Source organism: Vicugna pacos, chromosome 21 (genome assembly GCF_048564905.1).
Source record: "Vicugna pacos chromosome 21, VicPac4, whole genome shotgun sequence".
Lineage (NCBI taxonomy): Eukaryota > Metazoa > Chordata > Mammalia > Artiodactyla > Camelidae > Vicugna > Vicugna pacos.
The window spans coordinates 28,577,954-28,597,478 of record NC_133007.1 but is presented as its reverse complement, the minus strand read 5'-3'; the positions used below and the strand labels follow the sequence as shown (position 1 = coordinate 28,597,478).

The 19,525-nt window shown below is 49.2% G+C and overlaps 3 protein-coding genes across 4 annotated transcripts; 2 read left to right on the top strand and 1 right to left on the bottom strand.

The window, feature by feature from the left end:
* Positions 1–637: 637 nt before the first annotated feature.
* CA14 (carbonic anhydrase 14) lies at positions 638–6,564 on the top strand. The gene is made up of 11 exons (XM_031688919.2): positions 638–739; positions 2,698–2,718; positions 3,656–3,835; positions 4,232–4,374; positions 4,605–4,700; positions 4,896–4,962; positions 5,148–5,305; positions 5,417–5,537; positions 5,754–5,774; positions 5,896–5,980; positions 6,100–6,564. Exons 1-11 carry the CDS (start codon positions 685–687, stop codon positions 6,161–6,163), a joined length of 1,011 nt encoding a protein of 336 aa, XP_031544779.1. The 5' UTR covers positions 638–684; the 3' UTR covers positions 6,164–6,564.
* Positions 6,565–6,891: 327 nt separating this feature from the next.
* APH1A (aph-1 homolog A, gamma-secretase subunit) lies at positions 6,892–10,543 on the bottom strand. Its single transcript, XM_006216931.3, has 7 exons — positions 10,181–10,543; positions 9,450–9,620; positions 9,210–9,283; positions 8,852–8,974; positions 8,571–8,698; positions 8,025–8,148; positions 6,892–7,688 (listed from the first exon to the last, which is right to left on the bottom strand). Exons 1-7 carry the CDS (start codon positions 10,291–10,293, stop codon positions 7,624–7,626), a joined length of 798 nt encoding a protein of 265 aa, XP_006216993.1. The 5' UTR covers positions 10,294–10,543; the 3' UTR covers positions 6,892–7,623.
* Positions 10,544–11,482: 939 nt separating this feature from the next.
* C21H1orf54 (chromosome 21 C1orf54 homolog) lies at positions 11,483–18,571 on the top strand. 2 transcript variants are annotated; one of them, XM_072946652.1, is made up of 7 exons: positions 11,483–11,499; positions 12,856–12,921; positions 14,131–14,214; positions 14,676–14,734; positions 15,137–15,247; positions 17,734–17,835; positions 18,500–18,571. In XM_072946652.1, exons 2-6 carry the CDS (start codon positions 12,876–12,878, stop codon positions 17,830–17,832), a joined length of 399 nt encoding a protein of 132 aa, XP_072802753.1. In that variant the 5' UTR covers positions 11,483–11,499; positions 12,856–12,875; the 3' UTR covers positions 17,833–17,835; positions 18,500–18,571. The 2 variants fall into 2 exon arrangements, with proteins under 2 accessions (XP_072802753.1, XP_015105631.3); XM_015250145.3 differs by lacking the exon at positions 11,483–11,499 and having other exon boundaries at positions 12,691–12,921; positions 17,737–17,835.
* Positions 18,572–19,525: the final 954 nt, after the last annotated feature.

The window sequence follows — 19,525 nt, the reverse complement described above, 5'->3', positions numbered from 1 at the left end:
GTGGGACCCCAAAGGGCTGAACCCCCAAACCCTCCTTTCCTGCCCCTGTCCACTCCAGGGGACACTGTTGCTTCTCAACAGTATCTGTGTGAATAGCAGAGGGAGGAAGAGCTCACCCCAGCTGGGCTCCTGAGCCGGGGCCAGGGCTCCTGTGAAACCCGCTGCTTCCTCCGCAGGGTCATCCTGCATGCTTAATCGGCTATTTAAGGAGCTATTCGCCAGCAACCCAGGCCACCCCCCCTCCCCACGTATACCCGTCCAGAGCCACCTTAAAAGCAGAAGGCAATTGTGAAGTCGCTGGCCAGAAAGTGGAGTGAAGACTGCAGAGGGAGATAAAAAAACAGAGGGCAGAAAGAGAGGCAGCAAGACTTGTCCTGGGAACCAGAAATTCACAGTACCCCACTGAAAACCAAATCCCCTGGCAGCCCGCAGAGACACAAAGACAAACAGAGAAAGAGATCAATACACTCAACTCCAGGAACCTCCTCCTCTCTCTCTCTCTCTCCCTCTCTCTCTCTCTCTCTCTCTCTCTCTCTCTCTCTCTCTCTCTCTCTCTCTCTCTCTCCTCTCTCCCCCTCTCCCCACACCTCCCTCTCCCCTCCACCTCCCCCCACCACCCTGCCCTAGTCTTCTAGTCCCCTAGTCCCCAAACTCCCAGTACCTTGTGCTCCTTCCGAGGATACCATGTTGCTTTTCACCCTCCTGCTAGAGGTGATTTGGATCCTGCCTGCAAACGGGGGTAGGTACCTCTGGATGTCTGTGTGTCTGTCTGTGCTGGTGTACACATGTCGCCATGCATGCTTAATGGAGGAGGAGGAGGGTAAAAGGAAGCCTAGGGGCTAGAATAATAGGCTCAGGGATGGAGGGGGAAAAAGGAGTGGGGAGGAAACCACTTTCCTCCTTTTCCCTTTGTTTTTCCAGCTTTGCCGTTCATGGGGATGGGGGGCGAACTAGATGGGGGCAGGATGTGTACACACACCCTGCGGGAATCACTTTGCAGGCTACAAAGTCTCTGGAGCTCTTTCCCCCACTGCCCTAGTCCCAGGCAACCCTCCTGGCCTTCTTTATTTACAAACTCATCCAATTAGGGAGCCAAAGAGGCCTGGAGTGAAAGAAAAGAGGACTGATTTGGGGCGGGGGGGAGCGCACACCTCCTAACTCAGACCCTGATCCCTGACTATAAGCCTCATGGCCGAAGTCCCCTCTTGGTTCTCTACGTGGCAACTAATTTCTCAGCTTTTTCCCTGAAAGTAGTAGCAGTAATAGTCAACATTATTGGGCTCTTTACAGTTGACAAAGGACTTTTAGGATCTCCCAGGAGAGGAGGAGGGACTCTTGGGGGAAACAGGCGAAGGTGCTCCAGGAGTGTCCCCAGGACTCCCACCCCTCATTTTTGTACTCCTGTGCTTAGCACAGTATTCGGCACAGAGCAGGTGTGTAGTTAAGATGCGTTGGAAGAACAGGGTTGGGGGTTGTCTAGAGGACAGAAGGGGGAATGCAAAGAGGATGACAGGGGGGCACCAAGCCAAGGAGAGTTGCAAATTGCACCTGAGGAAAAAGAAAAAAATTGGCAAAGAGGAGGAAGAGATGTAGAACTAGTGTGTTGTAAGATTTAGTGGGAGGGAAAGGGCAAGGCAGTCGGCCTGCCCAGAACCAGGGAATTTGAGTCATTGAGGTGTCCCACTGAGCTGGGGAGTGAGAGGCGGCCTCCAGCCCTCCCTTGGGCTGCTTTTCAGAATTGTCTGAACCAAGGGATGGGCCAGCAGAAGAGCCCAATGATGAGATCACGGATATCTTAGAAGTCTGAGGAATTTAAGACAATAAGAGAAAGGAAAGAATGTATAATTTTTTTCCAAAGGTCCTAGCAATGTGAATAATACAGAGACAATCTGCCAGGATGCCTCCCTTTCCTCTTGAAGCAGTTTGGCCCTGGGTCAGTTCTGGACCAGTAGACCCCCGGCCTTTCAGCCCAAGACAGGACTGCACGAGAGCCTGGCATGTGACCCAGCTGGCAGCTCTCTTCTTCACACACAATGCTTCACTTTCATCCTGTCCCTGCCAGCCTGCTGCCTGTGCCCACCCACCACCCTCAACGTACAGTGGACCCTGCCCGACTCCCACCTTCCCTAGCCTTCTGAATCTAGGGGGCAGAGGTTCCTGGTGATGCGAAAAGTTTCCTTTAGAGTTACTGGGACCAGAAGGAAGAACTTACATGTTAATTTTCAGATCAGTGCCTTGCTTCTTAAAATGCTTCAAAGCAAAGGAATAATGGCTCTCTCCCCTCAGCAGCACCACACCAACTCTGAACTTCTTTCCCCTCCTCCCAACTGGTCCCTTTCTCCAAGCTCTCTGCCTACACCCTCACCTCAGCCCGATCTTCTAAGTGTTAGATTGGCTTGGCACTGGCTGTAGAAAAGTGAGGGTTGGGCATTCTGCACATTTGGATCCAGGTTAATTTTAGTCTCCTGGCTTTATCTCTTTTCATTTCTCCTCCCTCTTTACTCAGCGAGCACAAGCGCAGCCTGGCTGGTGATTTTAAATAGGCCCCCCGACCTTTCCACTGAGGTGTCCAGTTTCAGGGCTTCCTTTGGGAAGTGCTGGAGCAGAGGGAGGAGAAAGCGCAGAGAGGGAGGGGGCAGTGGAGGAGGGCCGGCCCCAGGCCGTGCTGGCTGCAACTCAAATTACTCTGCCTTGCAGGTCAACACTGGACATACGAGGGTGAGAGCCGAACCCAAGGCATACTGCCCCTCTTCCATACTGGGGCCTCTTCACCTGGCGGGAAGACTTGTCACGTGGGTGGGGAGGCTTCTTTTAGCTTTCACCCTAGCTCCTCCCTTCCAGTCTCCCCATGCCCTAGCTTTTGCATGTATGACTCCTAGACCCTATTCTAACCATCAAATCCCACACCTCCTGGTACAGCAGAAAAGCCAGTTGTGTCCTCAGTCAGTCTGTGTGGGAATGAGGGAGCTGGAGTGGAAAGGGGTCTGGGGTGGGGGGAGCACCCTGAGCTTAGCTGCCATTCTCCTGGCTCTCTTTCTATCCTGATTGATCCTCCCCTCACCTGCATCTGTAATTGGGCCAGAGCTTGAGGTCAGGGGTGAGGAAGAGACCAGCCGGACAGTTTGCGACCCTGGCAGAAGTGGAAATCAAATCCTTTGAGCTTCAACCGAATTCCAGAGTCAATACAAGGTCCAGGGCAAGAGCAAGAAGTGAATGATGGAAAGTTAGCAGGTCTGGCTCTTAAGGCCACTGGATGGGGACCCTAAAGAGACCCTATCTCTCTGGGATCATTTCCTTTTCCCAGTTTTCCTGCTCCTACTCAAGTCCCACCTCTCTGGGTGTGCAGGCTTTCTATCCATCCCCTCTTCCTTTCATTCAGTTTCTTATCCTCCAACAAGAGGACAGGTAAGTAAAAGCCACTGCTCCCCATGTATCAGGAGCACTGGGGGGCATCACTGCCGCTGGGTGCGTGAAGGGACCACAGCAGCAAGCCCAGCAGGGGGTCCCACTTCACCCAGCCCTGCACAGCTGGGGGCTTCACCCAGGCTGGACGGAAGTGCATTTCTGCCTCCACACGGGTTTAGCTTGGTGGGGGGTTGCTGAAGGGTGGCTGGGGCAGGAGGGCAGGACGAATGTCTGTGGTAACCCCCACCAGGCCCACATGGTCAAGACCATTGGCCAGCCTCTTACCCTGAGTGTGGAAGCAATGCCCAGTCTCCCATCAATATCCAGACAGACAGTGTGACTTTTGACCCTGAGTTGCTCGTTCTGCAGCCCCATGGATATGAACAGCCTGGCACCGAGCCTTTGGACCTGCACAATAATGGCCACACAGGTAAAAAGCCCAGGCCCCAAGGAGATGTAAACTCCAGGTCCAATCTTAGGAGTCTAGGGGAGGCGTCCTCCTAACCTCTAGATTCTCAGAAGGCTTCATCTATAAATTTGGAGACATGAGAATGGGGATGAGGCTCCTATAGCCAAAGGTGGGAACTGTGTGTGTACAAGCAAGCTCTGTTGGTGGGTTAGTGTCATAGCATTGACTTGATCTTCACTGAGAAAGGCAGAGAAGTGCTAGAAAAGCAGTATGGGAAAAGCCTATGGGAAAAATTGGGTGCTGGGGGGAGGAAGAAAGAAAAGGCTGGCCAAGTCTCCCAAGGAGTGGTGGCAACCCAGGGGCTGGAATGTACCCACATTCCTCCACCAACCCAAGCTCGCTCTCTTTCCCCCACAGTGCAACTCTCTCTACCCCCCACTCTGTATCTGGAGGGACTTCCCAGAAAATATGTAGCTGCCCAGCTCCACCTGCACTGGGGTCAGCGAGGATCCCCGCGGGGCTCAGAGCACCAGATCAATGGTGAAGCCACAGCTGCAGAGGTACCAGGGAGCAAAGCTTGGACTATGACACAGTGACAGGCATGGTCAGTGCGGGGGAGAGGAAGAATCCACAAACTAGGAAAAGTCACACTTGGGAGAAAAGGCCAAGCATTTCGGGACAGATTTAGGGCATGCTGGTGGTGCTGCTGATGATAGCGGCTAGGCTAGAAGCCCTGGGAGTGGGTAGCGGAGAAACATTAAGTGATTCAATTCCCTCTCTCCTCCCTCAGCTCCACATTGTACATTATGATTCCGATTCCTACAATAGCTTGAGCGAGGCTGCTCAGAGGCCTCAGGGCCTGGCTGTCTTGGGCATCCTGATTGAGGTCAGTGGCCCCCAACCCCTCCTAGGCCTCTCTCCACTCCCTCTGCATCCTTCAGTCCTATTCTGCCCCTGTCTGTTGTTGGTCACCCTCCCAAGAAAAGTCAGCAACCCACTCTGACCATTTACCTTACCCACGAATGTCTTACTCCAAACCCGGATGCGTTCTAAACTCTCTTCCCCTTTCCTCCCCTTCCAGGTGGGTGAGACCAAGAATCCAGCTTATGAACACATTCTGAGTCACTTGCATGAAATCAGGCATAAAGGTGAGCCCTAAAAATCTACCTTAAGACAAAGAAATGTTAGACTTCAGGGAAACATCCCCCCAAAGGCCTCAAAGGCCTAGAATGAGGTGGTGAGTTAGGGACCAGGAGGGTTCGCTTCTGGGAGCCCTGCCTAGGTAAGCTGGGGTGCAGGGAGAGGCAGATGAGTCCAGTCTGTTCTCACCCAGATCAGAAGACCTCAGTGCCGCCCTTCAACGTGAGAGAGCTGCTCCCCCCTCTGCTGGCGCAGTTCTTCCGGTACAATGGCTCGCTCACCACACCCCCCTGCTACCAGAGTGTGCTCTGGACGGTCTTCAATCGAAAAGCCCAGATCTCGATAGGACAGGTGAGCGGTGGAGAGGGGAGGCAGCAGACAAAGTTGTATCCTCAAACCCTTTCCCACTCCCCCAAGCGAGTGCCACTTGTCCCCTAATCCCACTCTTCTCCTCGTCCTCAGCTGGAGAAGCTCCAGGAGACTTTGTTCTCCACAGAAGAAGAGCCTTCTAAGCTCCTGGTGCGGAACTACCGAGCCCCCCAGCCTCTCAATCAGCGAGCAGTCTTTGCTTCTTTCATCCAAGGTGACTGTACAGGGCTTGGAGGAGACGGGAATCTGGGGGACCCAATGGCAGGAACCAGGGAGCCCCTGGGAAGGAAAAGGAGGCTAAGTGGGGAAGGGGTTTCCAGAACTCACTTGGACTGCGAGCCAGCCCCCAACCCCGAGTGCTGGCGCAGTGTGCTACTCCCAGCCAGGGTGGGGATCTGGTCTCACTGACCCAAGTTTTCTTCCCTTACAGTGGGATCCTTGTATACCACAGGTAAGACAGCCCTCCCCAGGTACTGGGGGATGGCGTGTGTAGGGGCTCCTCAACAAGTCAGGGAAAGGCTCAGTATCTGCATTAGTCCTAGGCTGGCACCTTCCATCTTTCTCTCTCCCAGGTGAAATGCTGAGTCTAGGAGTGGGAATCTTGGTTGGCTGTCTCTGCCTTCTGCTGGCCCTTTATTTCATCGTTAGAAAGATTCGGTGAGATCCTACTCTGCATTCCTCCAATCCTTTCTCTCGTACTGAAAAGCATTCTTGTATTCCACCTCTAATCTGTTCCCCCAGGACTAGTCATTTCCATGAACCATTCCCCCTTCCAGGAAGAAGAGACTGGGAAACCGGAAAAGTGTGGTCTTCACCTCAGCACGAGCCACCGAGGCATAGACTCCATCTCGGACACCATAGATGCCTTCCCCTCGCCTATTAGGGAGCTTGTAAAGTGGTGTGTTGGGACTGGCCAGAAAATCCTGTAGGAATAGGCCAACACCCCTCCTTCCTCCAGGCAGCCCCTACACAGAGGTGTGGACAGGCTCTTGTTCAAGGAAGAACAACAGAGCCATGAGCCTCTCAAAACATACAGGAGATCAGGAGACCCCCATGTTGACAATGCAGCAGGCAAACTGTGCTTAGGGGATGTTGGGGATGTGTCCCAAAGTCCCCCACCTCCTCATCTTTATATTGCTGTCCCTAGATAGAGTGCAGGACCTCCCCTGAGGAAAAAGAGTTGCTGTTGTTGGGGGGTTTTTTTTGCTCAATATATTTGGAAATTAAAGTTTCTGACCCCACTTCTGGCCTTACCTTTGGGGCTTTTGAGAATGGGGAAGTTCCCTAATGCTTCAGACGGCAGAGGTGGGCAAACGATAGGGAAAAGAGAGCATGGGTGAATAATTCCTTTTATCCCAGTTCTGGAAGGGGAGATCCACTTCTGGAAGACACTTAACCCAGAGTTTCTGACACGTTTGACCACCAGCCCAGATTTCTGCCCCAGCGCCAAAGCCAAGCTTGGAGGGGACCAGAGGTTGCCAGGTTAGGAAGGAGGTTGGACAAGAGACATGAGAGGGCAGAAACCTCAATTTAACATGTTATCCCCTGCCTTTAAAGCCAAGGTCCCCCACAATTATAAAGTCCTTTTTATTAATCAAAATCACAATCACCTTGATTAAAAGGATGGGACACACCATCCTCGGCAGAAAATGATACAGTTTGTAGAAAACCTCCCCGCCCCCCTCACCCCCCAATTAAAAACTAGAAAAAATCTGCCCTCCTTCCCTGTGATGTCACGGTAGTCTGACTCCTCCAGTGGCACTGCAGCTCTGGAGTGGGCCAGCTCCCCACAGCACCCTCCACTTCACCTTGGGGAGAGGAGGGATGCTGGCGGTCAAGGAGGTTAAATCATTAGTTCCAGTAATACCAGTTCCCAAACATGCACTTCCTTCCTTTCCCCCAAAGCCTGCGACCAAGGGGAAAGCTGGACAGATATGAGCCCAGCCGTAAGGAGCAATCTGAGGAGGGAAGATACAGTCCAAGGAGGCTGGGAGAAGAATTCCAACATACCTCCTCCCTCCCCCGACTCAAAAAAAAAAAGGCAATTTGGGGTCTTTATCACATCAAAAATGGTTCCCCTCAGACCTGAGAAAAAGACCAAGGTGTCAGCCTGGGGAGGGGATACTGGGAAACTCAGAGCTCGTCTACCCTTGAACCTCCATTGACTTCATCTCCGTGGCAATGGCTAAGCTAGGTCCCTTTTCTTGGCAACCTGCACTGTCCAGAACTGGAGATGGAGAAATACAGGGCGAGGTGATCAGGAGGGCACCCCAGGCCCAGGGGTCCCCCCCCAGGTTCCCTCAGTCCTCGGGTGGGATGCGCAGGGCAGAATACACCATCACCCGACTGTCCTCCTGCCGTCGGCCTGCAGAGGGGAAGGGGGGTGAGTCTTGGGCAGAGTGAGAGCAGAGCACTGACACAGGGGGAGTCCTGGACAACAAGAGGGGGTCCCCAGATGGTGGGGATAAGTGCAGATTCAAACCCACCAGTCACTGACTGGCTGAACCCAGACTGCTCCTGGTAAAGTCTAGAGACTAAAGGTCACAAATGGACAGAGCAAAACCCTGAAGGTGGTGGAATAGACCGACGTGGAGACAGAGAATGGAGGGCAATGGACCCGGGCTGGGGCTGGGCTCAGTCATGGGCAGTGGGCAGGCAGGTGGGATCTGTCAGGCGATCAGTCCAAGTAGTCAGTCCTTACACGAGAGACTGCGCTGGATACTTCGGAAAGACCCTCCAGCTGTGATGAAGGCCCAGAGCCCCATGGAAACAGTGACTGCATAGATGGGCAACAGGCTGGCCTCATACCAGGGGTTCAGGAATGTCTGGGGATGGGAGGAAGAGGAGAAAAGAGGTTAGATTCTCCCTCTGCCTAATCCCCCTATTCTCTTTGTGGCTTTGACCCAGATATCTCACTCAGCTCCCCAGTCTTTCCCTTCAGAACACCAGCATCTTGTGATTAAGAGGACTTGTGATTTTCAGCTCCCTCTGAGGTTTCTGCCACTCCCCCTCACCTCAGACTATCTGCGCTACAGTTTGACTAACCATTCAAACTCCTACCCCAGAGCATCCTCAGAGCAGGTTATACAATTGATGCTGAGGTGAGAGACCTCAAAAGACTCACCTTTCTGCCTCCTCCCAAAATAAGTTTTAAAATGTTAAGAAGTGAGGATTTATTTCCCCTCCATCCCACTCACCATTAAGTTCTTTTCTCTCTGACTCAGGCAGGGCCCTGTCCCCAACTCACCAGTCCCGATGTCAGTAGGTGACTCCCAACCACCAGGCCCAAAGCCCAGTACCGTCTCCTCTCACAGGCATCAAAGAACACAACTCCCCAAAAGGTATGGAGCAGGATAATGGCTGCTGTCAGAAAGGCTGCAGGGAGGGAGATGGGGATGAGATACACCCCTCATCTTCTCCCAGCCTCCTGAGATGTTGAGCCAAAGAAGTCTCCCAGGGAGGGCCAATAACTCAGATCAGGGTGAGGTATGGATGGGGCATGAAGGCAAGAAAGAAAACGGATCTTACCTGAAGTCAAGAAGTAATAGGGTGAGTCTCCATGGATCCCAACCACACCGGGCCCAAGTGCATCGGCCAAAATATTGATAACAGAGAAGACACCACTGATGATACCGAAGGAAAGACCAGAAACTGAGGGGAGGGAGGGTCTCATCAATGTCAGAGGTCACTATAGTCTGATTACCAGTGTTCCCTCCCCATTCCCAGTCACAATTCCCCCACACCTACTCTCCCTCCAGACCTCCTCTCCTTGGAAGTCAGGTATGAAGAAAAACAAGAAGCCACTTAGGACATGTGGATGTTTAGAGACTTCACTGGGAGAGGGGGGTGTCCAACTCCCTCCTCCAGTCCCTGTCCCTTGGCTCACCATAAGCCATCTGGCGGATGGAGATGGGTGATCTTCCGTCCTCACTCAGCGATGCTAACCCCTCATCTGCCTTCCTGGGGTGGGGTGGGGTGGGGTGGGGTAGGGGAAACATGAGGAAGGGCAGGAAGCTCCTTTCCCTCTAATGTCTTCCCTTAGTGCTTCCTCATCCAAACCACCACCCAGCGCTGCCCCACTGCAATCCTCTGCCCTTCTCCCCTCCAGACCATCCCATCTTCTTACTTAAGCAGCTTGTAGTAGGCAAAGCGGAACACCTCCTGTAGAAGGACAGAGACTGCAGCACCAAAAATCAGGAGGCCATACTGGAGCCGGGCATCTGACCGGTCGGTCACATGGACCAAGATGAACCAGACCACAGAGGCCAAGAGCAGGGAGACCAGCCAGAAAAATGCCCTGAGAAAAGACAAGGGCAATCAGACAGGCAAGGGTAGGGGGCAGCCAGAGAAATCAAAGAAGGGAACCAACTAAGGCTGCAGCATAAAGTGGAAGTTAGACTTCCGGATGGCCAGGGAGACAGGGAGGAGACAGGATAGGTGTCTCCACCAAGGGAGTCTGGAGGGATCTGGACGAAGGGGAAAGGGTAAAAATCTGATTAAAGAGTCTTCAGAGCCAGATGGGAGCCGGAGTGTAGGAGCACAGGAGGGCGAGGTATCCATTCCTGGATACTCCCTTAGGGCCGGCCGAGGTCAGCACAGCCCCCTCACGAATCTTGGCCTTGGGCCTTCTCTGACGTCGCCGGGAGGAGTATAGGAGGAATCTGTGCGATCTCTGGAAGGCGGAAACCAACTGCGGGAAAAGGCACATCACCCAGACCCCTGACTCGACTCTCTCCAGTCTTCACCTCCGACTAGTCTCCCTCAACTCAGGCTTCCAGGCTCGCCCCGAGTTCCTCCAGCCCTTTTCTGATCTCTCTCTTCGGCGTCCTCCCGCGTCTCCCCAAGCCCCTAACTCACCCCGCGACCAGGATAATGACGCGAAGCGGGTCTCCAGCCACAGTGATCAAGAAAAGCGCAAAGGCTGGGCCGAAAGCGACGAAAGTGCATCCAAAAAACACAGCGGCCCCCATGGCTGGGTAGCTGGGGGCGGGGTGGAGGCCTGGCCAAGAGAGGCGAAGGGGAGGAGCACGCCAGCTAGGGAGTCCGCGTGGGGTGGCGACGCGACCCCGTGAGGGGCGCGGTGCAATGTCACCCCCGGACCCCGGGGAAGGGGGGGGCACCGAAACCCCAGATACTGGTCTTCGCGACTTCCTCTACGGAAGCCGAGGAGGGGACAAACCCCGGCTGCGGCCCCATGGCCACCTCCCATCTAATCCCCACCCCCTGGAGGCCAATGGAGGACCGGCGGGGGCGGAGCTGCGGAGGCGTGGCTGCACTACCTACTGGGAGTTGTAGTCCTGCCCCCACCCCCAGCCCTGGACCTCGCCCCTGGGAGTGGCTCCAGCCGGTTAAACCAGTGGGCTAGTCCCAGGCCCGGATTCGGGGCTTCAGTTCATCGTTGTTCGCTGTTTCCTTTCGTTATTTTCTGGGGAAGGGTGGTAGCCACTCTGCCTCTTCTTGAAGAGCTGCAGAGAGGGGAAGATCCTGTTGAAACCTAAGGGACAAATACAAGGAAAGCACAAGACAGAGGGTGCAGGGAGATAGGGACGGGTATTGTTCTTACTTGAATGAGAGGAAGTGGACTAGGGATAATGCCTAAGAGGTGAAGGTTAGACGTAAAACTCGGAGCTCTTTGAACAGGCTAGTATAGGAAACAAGCAACACAGCTAATGAAGCCTTCATCTGTAATGACAAGAGAATCAGAGGGAAGCCAAAGGAGCCTGGAGAGCAATGTTAGGAAGGAGGTTAGAGGGGATTTGGAGTTAAAATTGTTTGTAAAAGGCAGAGTGAGGGGGATGAAGGAAAAAAGACAACCTCTCCCTCCAGCTTACTCAGTTCCTTTTATGTCATACTTCCTCTATTTATTTTCTGAAAATGAACCTCAGTGGGGTCTTTTCCTCAGCCTGGGGGGAGGGGAGGGGCAGGGAATGCATATTAGAGCGGAAGAAAATTAAAGTAGAAAAGGGTATTGTCATCTCATTTGGACCGGAGTAGGGTTAGTCCTTAGGCAGGATGTTTAGGCAAAAGAGTACCAGGATGAGAAAGTGAGGGAAACTGGAATATCGCTTTTGAAAGAGTAATCAACGTACCAAAAAACTATAGAAATTGTTCAAAGAGAACCAGGCTTCCTTTCCTTCCTGGAAAAGATTCATGGCCATGCATATGTGTACATTCATGTAAGAGTTTACATTTTTTCCCCCGGGAAATTCTGGAAAGGAGCTGAAGGAATAGATTCTATAGATTTACAGGGGAAGTCACCATGCAAATCCTCCCCCGATGAGGTTGAGAGGGTGGGAGCATCCTGGCCAGTGCTCAAGCTCTAGTGAGTCTTGCTTCCGAACCTACCATGCCAGAAGAGAGAGGGAAAGACAACTTATCTCTCCTTTGAGCAGTTACCACAGCATCTTCTGACTTAAGAACAGGCGCCAAACCTGTCTTGTTCATGGGTGGTTTCACTGAGACTTGCATATTGCCTGGCTCACAGTAGATGCTGAATAGATGTTTATTAGCTCCCTTTAAAAAAACAAAACAAAACAAAACAAAACCCCTACATTCTTTTCTTATTCCCTTGCCTATGAACTTGGAATTGCCTATCAGACTAGGCCTAGAACACTATGCCTAGCACATATGTTACTAAATGTTTCTAAATTGAATTGAATGAATATGGGAAATATAAAAGCAAAGAGAAGGACAACATGAACACCACCCCTGAAGGCTGGAATGAAGGGAACACACCAAGTGACCGAAAGTGGGAGAAGGGGTATGGAATAAACAGCAGAGAAAGAGACTGCCTGCTTCCTCCCTTCTCCCAGCCTGTGTGCAGAGGTTGAGAAAGTGGTGAGGTAAGGTCAGTACTTAGCAGAGAGAAAGTAACTGGCCTTAACTGAGAGGTTTTTTTTTTTTTTCTCAGAAGCAATGCAGCAGGTGCTTTGAGAGTCAGACAAGGATGTTGCTATTGCTCCTATATTTCACAGTCCAAGACAGGCAGAGGAGAGAGACTGTTCTCAGTCTAGGAAAAAAATGCTTATCCCTTCCTTAGAATATTTTGTCTGTGAAGAAAGACATTGTGATGAAGCCCCAGAGAGAAGGGCAGTGTTGGATGGTGACAGTAAGTTAGGGACAGTGAGAGGAAGGATGAGATTTTTGTGAGGACTGGGAGCAAGGAAGGAAAGGAGGGGAGAGGGGAAACACCTTGGGAGCCTGGGGGTTTTGTTGTTGTTTGGTTGGTTGGTTTTTTGGTTTTGTTTGTTTGTTTGTTTGTTTTCCCTGGTAGTGGCAGGAGTCCTGAATGGATCTAGTCTAGGGTTAGGGGAGCTCAATGAACATGTTTCCATCAAAATTCACTTTGCCTCTCTTGATCTGCACAGCTCTAAGGACCAGACCGGAAGTAACTGATGGTCTAACCAGTCAACAAGTGGGCGGGGAATCCCTCCCAGAGAAGCGTGGCTGCAGCAACCTCCCTGCTTTGGAGGAGGGCGGGAGGCGGGGTAAGTCTGGTGGGAAACGCTGTAATTTCCTTTTTTACTTTCAAGGCAATAGTGCAGAATCCAGAATGGATGTCCTCTTTGTAGCCATCCTTGCTGTGCCACTCATCCTGGGTAAGTTCACATCCCTCTCTGAGCTTTTGGGCCAGGTCTTCCACCATAAATGGGGTGGGAGAGAGGAAATGAGGAGAGGGTGAGAAGTGCAGTTCAATAAGGAGCGATGACACTCTCTCATCGATGTTAGATGGAGTGGGGCACGGGGAGGTTCAGACGGGACCTGGAAATTAGAGCCAGGAAAGGGGGAGGAAAGCAGAGTTTTGTCAAAGAAGAGACAGCTGACAGGGAGGGGCCCCAGCTATGGGAGGTCCTAACGAGAGTGAACTCAGCTCACCATCACCACAGAGATGAACAGGTTGAGAAGGACTAATGTGAGAGTGAAGAGAGGTAGACTCCTTGAAGGCAGGACAGTGAAACTAGTGAGGGACTGCAGGGTATCTTCTTTCTTAGCGAGATGGAAAAAGCAAACCGTGTATTAGTAAAGATATAGAAAGAGTGGCCTTTAGCCAGTGAGAATTGGCTACCTTCAGGAACAGCGTCCCAAAAGTAGCCTGGCTCCTTCCCTCCTTTGTTCCCAGTCTGCCAGGTGCTCTTATTGTTTCCTCTTCCTCCAGATTCTTGTGTCATTGCTTGGGATTAAGAGAGGGCAAGAAGTTTAGGGAAGTGTTTAATATCAGGCCAGTAGTTCTTGATCTAAGCACGTCAAAGCCACATATTTTTAGTTCTGGGAAGGAAGAAAAACTAATACAGATAGATTACTTTGTCCAGCTGACTCATTTTAAGAAAGTGGATGCTAAATTGTTGGTTCAGAGATATTCCACTAGTTAGCAGTGAAACTGGAACTAAAACTAAAAGCCAAAGGCTTTGTGTGTGTGTGTGTGTGTGTGTGTTACTTGTGAGAGACACTGTAAAGAGAAGATCTCTCACAAATACAATAGGTCTGGAGCATACAGAGGAGTGGATTTGGGGTCCTTAATATCTGGTCTCTCTCTGGTTTGTACCTTTTCTAGGTTTAGTTTGGGTATGATATGTGAAGGGACCCACTTTCTGCTCTGGGAGTTCCCAGAGTGAAAGGGCACAGAGTAATAGGCCTCATCACAGACATGGAGTCTGGAAGCCTGGGAGGGCTTAGGGGTGCAGAGGCAGGGAGACAGGAGAGCAGAGGCAGAAAGGAAGGAAAGTGACAGAGCTGAGAACAACTGCAGGTATTCTTCGGTTGCTAAGACGTTCCAGATGCCCCTTGACCTCTAGTCCTTGTTCCCCTAGGACAAGAATATGACGATGAAGAAGTACTGGAAGAAGATGACTATTACCAGGTGGTCTATTATTACACAGTCACTCCCAACTATGGTGAGTATGTAGAAGGTTCTGACCCTCTGCAGGGTGGAGAGAGGTTTGGGAAATGCTTAGTTCTGAGACTCTGCCTTTCCCTTTGCAATGGAGCAACTGGGTCAGAGAGAAATCTGGCTGTGAGCAAAGGCTATCAAGGCTCATGATGTTATTTTTCAAGCTAGTGATTTCCAATCCTTTAGAAACTGGTTGAAACAATTTGAAAATTTTCAAATCTGTAAATGATTTTAGATACCAGATTGAAAATATAAATGCATACACATTCACAAACATTTTTTCTTTTTTTCTTTTTCATTCACAAACATTTTTAACATTAAAGTTCATTAGAATTATATGATATCAGTAAATTTTACACCTTGAGCAAATTGAAGTATTCTGAACATTTTTTTCCTCTTTTCATTTCTAGATCTAGTGCTACCTTCCTGTTTTGTTACTACTGATTTTTTTTTTCTCCTCCCTAGATGATTTTGGTGCAAATTTCACTGTTGATTACTCTATGTTTGAGTCGGAGGACATACTGGTGAGTGACCACTAAAAATTGATCAGAATAAGTAACACTTAAAAAGAAACTGGGCAATGTTGAAATCTAAATAATTAACAGGAATGAAAATTAGTTAGGTGAAATGAAACCAGGAAGTGAGCCCGAAACAGATTTGTTAACTATAGCGGGGGATGAAGCTAGAATGGAGTAGATTTCCTAAGACACCGAAAGGGAGGGGCAGTCCTTAATTCAAGGGAATTGATGAGTGGATGGGTACATAATTCATGCAAACATAAAGTAGGGGGGATCCCTGAGTTTAAGTCGGGGTAAAGGGTTGGGAGGGAGAAGAAGTGATGAAAGAGAGAAAAACTCTAAATAAAGAATTTTTGTGGATGTTGGATGGAGGCAATGATAACCGTTTCCTAATCCTGCTGAGGGCAGAACAGGTTGGATAAGGAGGTAATGGAAGCAGCAGAGACTACCATTAGTCATGAAACAGACCGTGCAGACCATCAGAAGCCTGTAACTGTGAAACATGTGACAGTGGAATCAGTGAGTAGATTGGGGATGGGGGGGAGGGGGAGGAGACATCTCATACCCTGGGGAGATCCCAGGGCTGGTGACGTGGAGCAGAGGGAGGCTTTGGTGGATGGAGGAAACAGATCACTAGGACTACAAGGCAGGTATTCATCTCAGCCTGACCATCAGTTCTTTCACTGAGATTTAACACTAACCCTGTATACAGAACACTGGGAAGATGAGGTGCAGTTAAATTTCAGTTGAATAGTACTTAATGTGTATGAAACCTATGCCCGAAGCGGCTAAAGATGCTGCTGCTGCTGCTGCTGCTGCTGCTGAAAAAGAAATCTATGATGTTGTTATTGCCCTCCAAGTATTTATAAAATTCAAGTTTACACTTAGGAAACATTTAGAGCAAAATGAAAAGGTTTGTAACAATGTTAAATTACGTATAAATTTGACAGCATATGACAGACAAGTGCTTTAGGCAGTGGAAGGAGAGAGATTAGTACAGGCTGGAGTTGTCTGGAAGACTTTTAGGAGATGATTGTGCTTGAGATACACTTTGAAGACTAGTGTTAGCTAGTTAGTTAGCTAGCTTTTGATTGGCAGTAAGTTATGAAAGGATGAAAGCAATTAGGAGGAAGAATAGTTATTCCAAGAGTGAAAGAGCTGCCTAGATGAGGGGGATAGAACAAGCAGGGTATATTTAGTGGATGGGGTACGACTGAAGGACAGGGTATGTGGGAAGGAACAGTGGGAAAGTAAAAAGAAATAAAATTTACAAGGCTCCTAATATTTGCTTGGTAATCTCACATATGGGAAGGTAGGGCCAAATTGTAGAGTCATGAAGTGTCAGGCTGAGGTTCAGACTTATAAGCAATAGGGAGCCTAGTAAGTTCTTCAGTGTGATAAACACACAATGAAAACGGTATTTTTGAAAAAGTTTGGTTGAATGAAGGATGCAATGGAATGGAGAGGGAGTTTCATGAGATTTGCATCATTCCCAAAGCAATCCTTTAAAGGCCTGAACTAGGAAAGTGGCATTTTTGAATGGACAAGTTTGAATAAGAAATATTTTGAAGAAAATGCCTTGCTCCAGGGATAATTTCATATGAGCAATAAATGAGGAGAGAGTTAAAATAACTTACAGGTTTTAAACATGGATGTCTGGGGAAATAGTTGACCAAAATGGGAACTGTGGGAGATCAGAGTGGTATAAGAGTGAAGTTATAAATTTGGTATTGTCCAACCTGAATTTATGGTGACAGCCCTATGAGGGTGTCCTAAAGATAACTGAACTCTGTCACCACTACAGTTATAAGTCCAGAGTCACAGTTACAAAAGTAGATGAGCCCATTAGAGCCAGCACAGAAGACCAAAAGGCCAGTGATTGTGCCTGTGGTTAGTAAAAGGAAAAAGAGGGATCAGCCAAGGAAACTGGAATGAACTAATTGAAGAGGTAGGCAGATAGCCAAATTCCTATTACAGAGTCTAGAAGAGAAAGTTTAATAAAATCAATCAAAAGCTAGCAAGAGGCCAAGGAGAAGGAAGTCATTGATGACCACAAAGAAAGCAGTTTTAACTGAGTGGTTGTAGCAAAAGCTAGATTTTGTGGAGTCAAAGGGGGAGTACGTTGTGAGGAAGTGGAGGGACAGTATAGAGCACTCATTTGAGAAATCTGGTAATGCAAAAAGAGAAGCACCAGCTAGAAAGGGCAACAGGACCAAAGTGCAGCCTGTATATAATAAAACACAGATGGGAGGAATCAGTAGGCCTGGAAAGCTGATGATTGACAAGGACAGATAAATATTTTCCAGTATAGAGTAGGCTCCCTTTTGATTGTAAACTCTGTGAGGACAGGACCAATGTCTTAGTCATATTTATATTTCCCCCCTCAATGGCACCTAGCACAGTGACTAGCATAGTGTCATGTACATAGATTAAAAAAAAAAGTCATTGAATTGAGTCGGGCCTCCCTGGTATGATCATAATTAGCTGGAGAATGTCATATTAAGTGCAGTATACCAGAAAGAGAAAGAAAAATGCCATATGATATCACTTACATGTGGAATCTTTTAAAATGACACAAATGAACTTATTTACAAAACAGAAAGAGACTCACAGACAAAGAAAACAAACTTATGATTACCAGAGGGGAAAGGAGGAGGTGGAGGGATAAATTGGGATTTGGGGATTTACAGATACTACTATATATAAAATAGATAAACAATAAGGTTCTACTGTATAGCATGGGGGACTATTCAATATCTTGTAATAACCTATTTAAAAAAAAAAAGGAACTGGCTGAAAGGCACAGAGGAAAGGATTCCTTACAGTAATGGGGAGGAGGGCTGGATCTTTCTCTAAGCTCAGAGGAAAAGAAGGCAGAGGTTGGTGTAAATAGATGGCTGTCCTTAAAAACAGAGAGAAAAAAGAGATAGCTATCCTTCCAGAGCGGGAGGTGGGTAGTAGGAAGGATGACACTGGCCTACTGTCGGGGGACGTCTGTATTTTAGCAGGGTCCAGATCTGAACGATGCTGTATCCAGTCTGCAGAATCCTGTTCCCCTCCTCCTGTCCTGGGCCCTCGTTCAGGGGGGGATGTATTTCATGTAGAAGGTGAGAGCGCAGCAGCCACTGGTCTTGGGGGAGTCTGTGAGCAATTTTACCAGTATCTCTGGCTAGTGTTTTCAGCCTGAAGGGAGAGGGATCACATTTAGAAAAGTCTTACCTAATTTTAAGGAGGTTTAAGAGATCTCAAGGCAAAGGCTTTTGTAATAAGAGTCATTACTTTTTCTGAACTGGGAGGATTTCAGGGCTTCCTAGAGCAGAAGCAAATGCAATGGAGAAGAAAGTTCTTCAGCTTTCTAGTCTGCTACAAGGAAGCAAAGCTGGTCCCAGCCTGGCCCGGTTTAAAGATTGGCAGGTGCCAGAGGGCAAAATAGGAGGGGGCCTACCATCTGGGGAGTCAAGAGGTGAAGTTCAGAGGCAGAAGGGGTGGTGGTTCTCTAATGTAGGGGAGAGGTGGTGCAGGAGAGGAGAAGGGAAGAGAAACCTTTATTACAGGGAAGGAATTTAAGTTGGTGTTCTAAATAACTGGCGGGCATGAAGAGGTTTAGTGGAAGGAAGGAGTGCAGAGGGGAGGGGACACATCTTTTAGTAGATGTCATGGGGAAATCTAACTTAAAATATGAAATCTGGGGAGTTTCTATAGAGGTGGGAGAGCTGGAGGGGCTTCCTGAGTCCCCTTATTCTGTTTTTTTCCTCCTCTTTCTTTATTTAGGAGAGGGAAGGCTGCTACAACTCGGATGGGGATTTGGGAAGAGGAAATTGGAAGATAAAATAAATACATGAAATAATCCGGTTATTCTCTCCTCCTTTGTGAGAGTCTGTTCTGAAGCCACAACACTGAAGAGAGCGCTAGCATATGGCTGTTGGTAGGGTAGGCTAGAAAGGGATTTAGGTGACAATAGAACTAGAGGGAATTATTGGGACTCGGAAAAAAGCCTGAAATTTTGGGAAGAATGGAGAAAAGTACCCACAAACAACAGGTTTATTCACAGCTTATGATTACTTCTAGTTCTATTGTTTCACTTTATAATATATGGTTTTGGGATAGCGTGTTTGCAGGAAGAGAGTTGAAGTTTAGTAGAACCCTTTTTCCTTTTTATAAAATAAGCACATTGTTAAACATATGTAAAATATCGAAAAGTACTTAAAATAGATTTTTAAAATTCACACCCTCCTCCGCTTACCTCCCGCCTTCCACCTCCCACCCCTAACTCTGTACCTTTCTCTGTAATTAGGGCATACAGGGACAAACTCCCCTCCCCCCCAATTCCTTGACACCCTAATCAGGACTAGGCTGCCCCCTTGCGGTCTCTTTGATATTATAGCTTCAGTTAGCCCACAAGTCCCTGAGCCCTATCCCCTTCTCTTCACTGTGCTCTCAGTACTGCAAGGGGCAGTGAATAGTAAACTCTGGACCACCCTCCCTCCTTCAAATCTCCAGAGGACAAATGAAGAAACTGAAACTGAACAAAGGCATAATCTAGGAGATCACGGACTTTCGCCTTTCCGTTTCTTGTTCTAAGAAACACAGAATTCAGGGCGCAGGGCCCGAGGAGCCCAGATAAAAGTCAGGAACAACCGAGTTGGGCTTTGACCTCTGGAGCCCTGGCGGGCTGGCATCTGAGCTGGTAACGTGCGTGGAGGGTTATGTAAGGAAAGGACTAGAAGAGCCGCCCCAGCGGGAGCCGGAGAGAGGACGCGGTGTTCTCGGCAGCAGTCCCCACCCTCCTCACCCAGC

Bases quoted from the DNA above. Each gene is read 5' to 3' on its own strand.
- CA14 (XM_031688919.2), top strand. From the start codon at position 685: ATGTTGCTTTTCACCCTCCTGCTAGAGGTGATTTGGATCCTGCCTGCA. The intron at 740-2,697 runs GTAGGTACCTCT...TCTGCCTTGCAG, and splicing joins GATCCTGCCTGCAAACGGGG to GTCAACACTGGACATACGAG. The intron at 5,981-6,099 runs GTGAGATCCTAC...TCCCCCTTCCAG, and splicing joins TTCATCGTTAGAAAGATTCG to GAAGAAGAGACTGGGAAACC.
- APH1A (XM_006216931.3), bottom strand. From the start codon at position 10,293: ATGGGGGCCGCTGTGTTTTTTGGATGCACTTTCGTCGCTTTCGGCCCA. The intron at 8,975-9,209 runs GTGAGCCAAGGG...CCCTCCCCTCAG, and splicing joins CATCCGCCAGATGGCTTATG to TTTCTGGTCTTTCCTTCGGT. The intron at 8,699-8,851 runs GTAAGATCCGTT...CCCTCCCTGCAG, and splicing joins CTATTACTTCTTGACTTCAG to CCTTTCTGACAGCAGCCATT.
- C21H1orf54 (XM_072946652.1), top strand. From the start codon at position 12,876: ATGGATGTCCTCTTTGTAGCCATCCTTGCTGTGCCACTCATCCTGG. The intron at 14,215-14,675 runs GTGAGTATGTAG...TCTCCTCCCTAG, and splicing joins CACAGTCACTCCCAACTATG to ATGATTTTGGTGCAAATTTC. The intron at 14,735-15,136 runs GTGAGTGACCAC...TGCTGAGGGCAG, and splicing joins TTGAGTCGGAGGACATACTG to AACAGGTTGGATAAGGAGGT.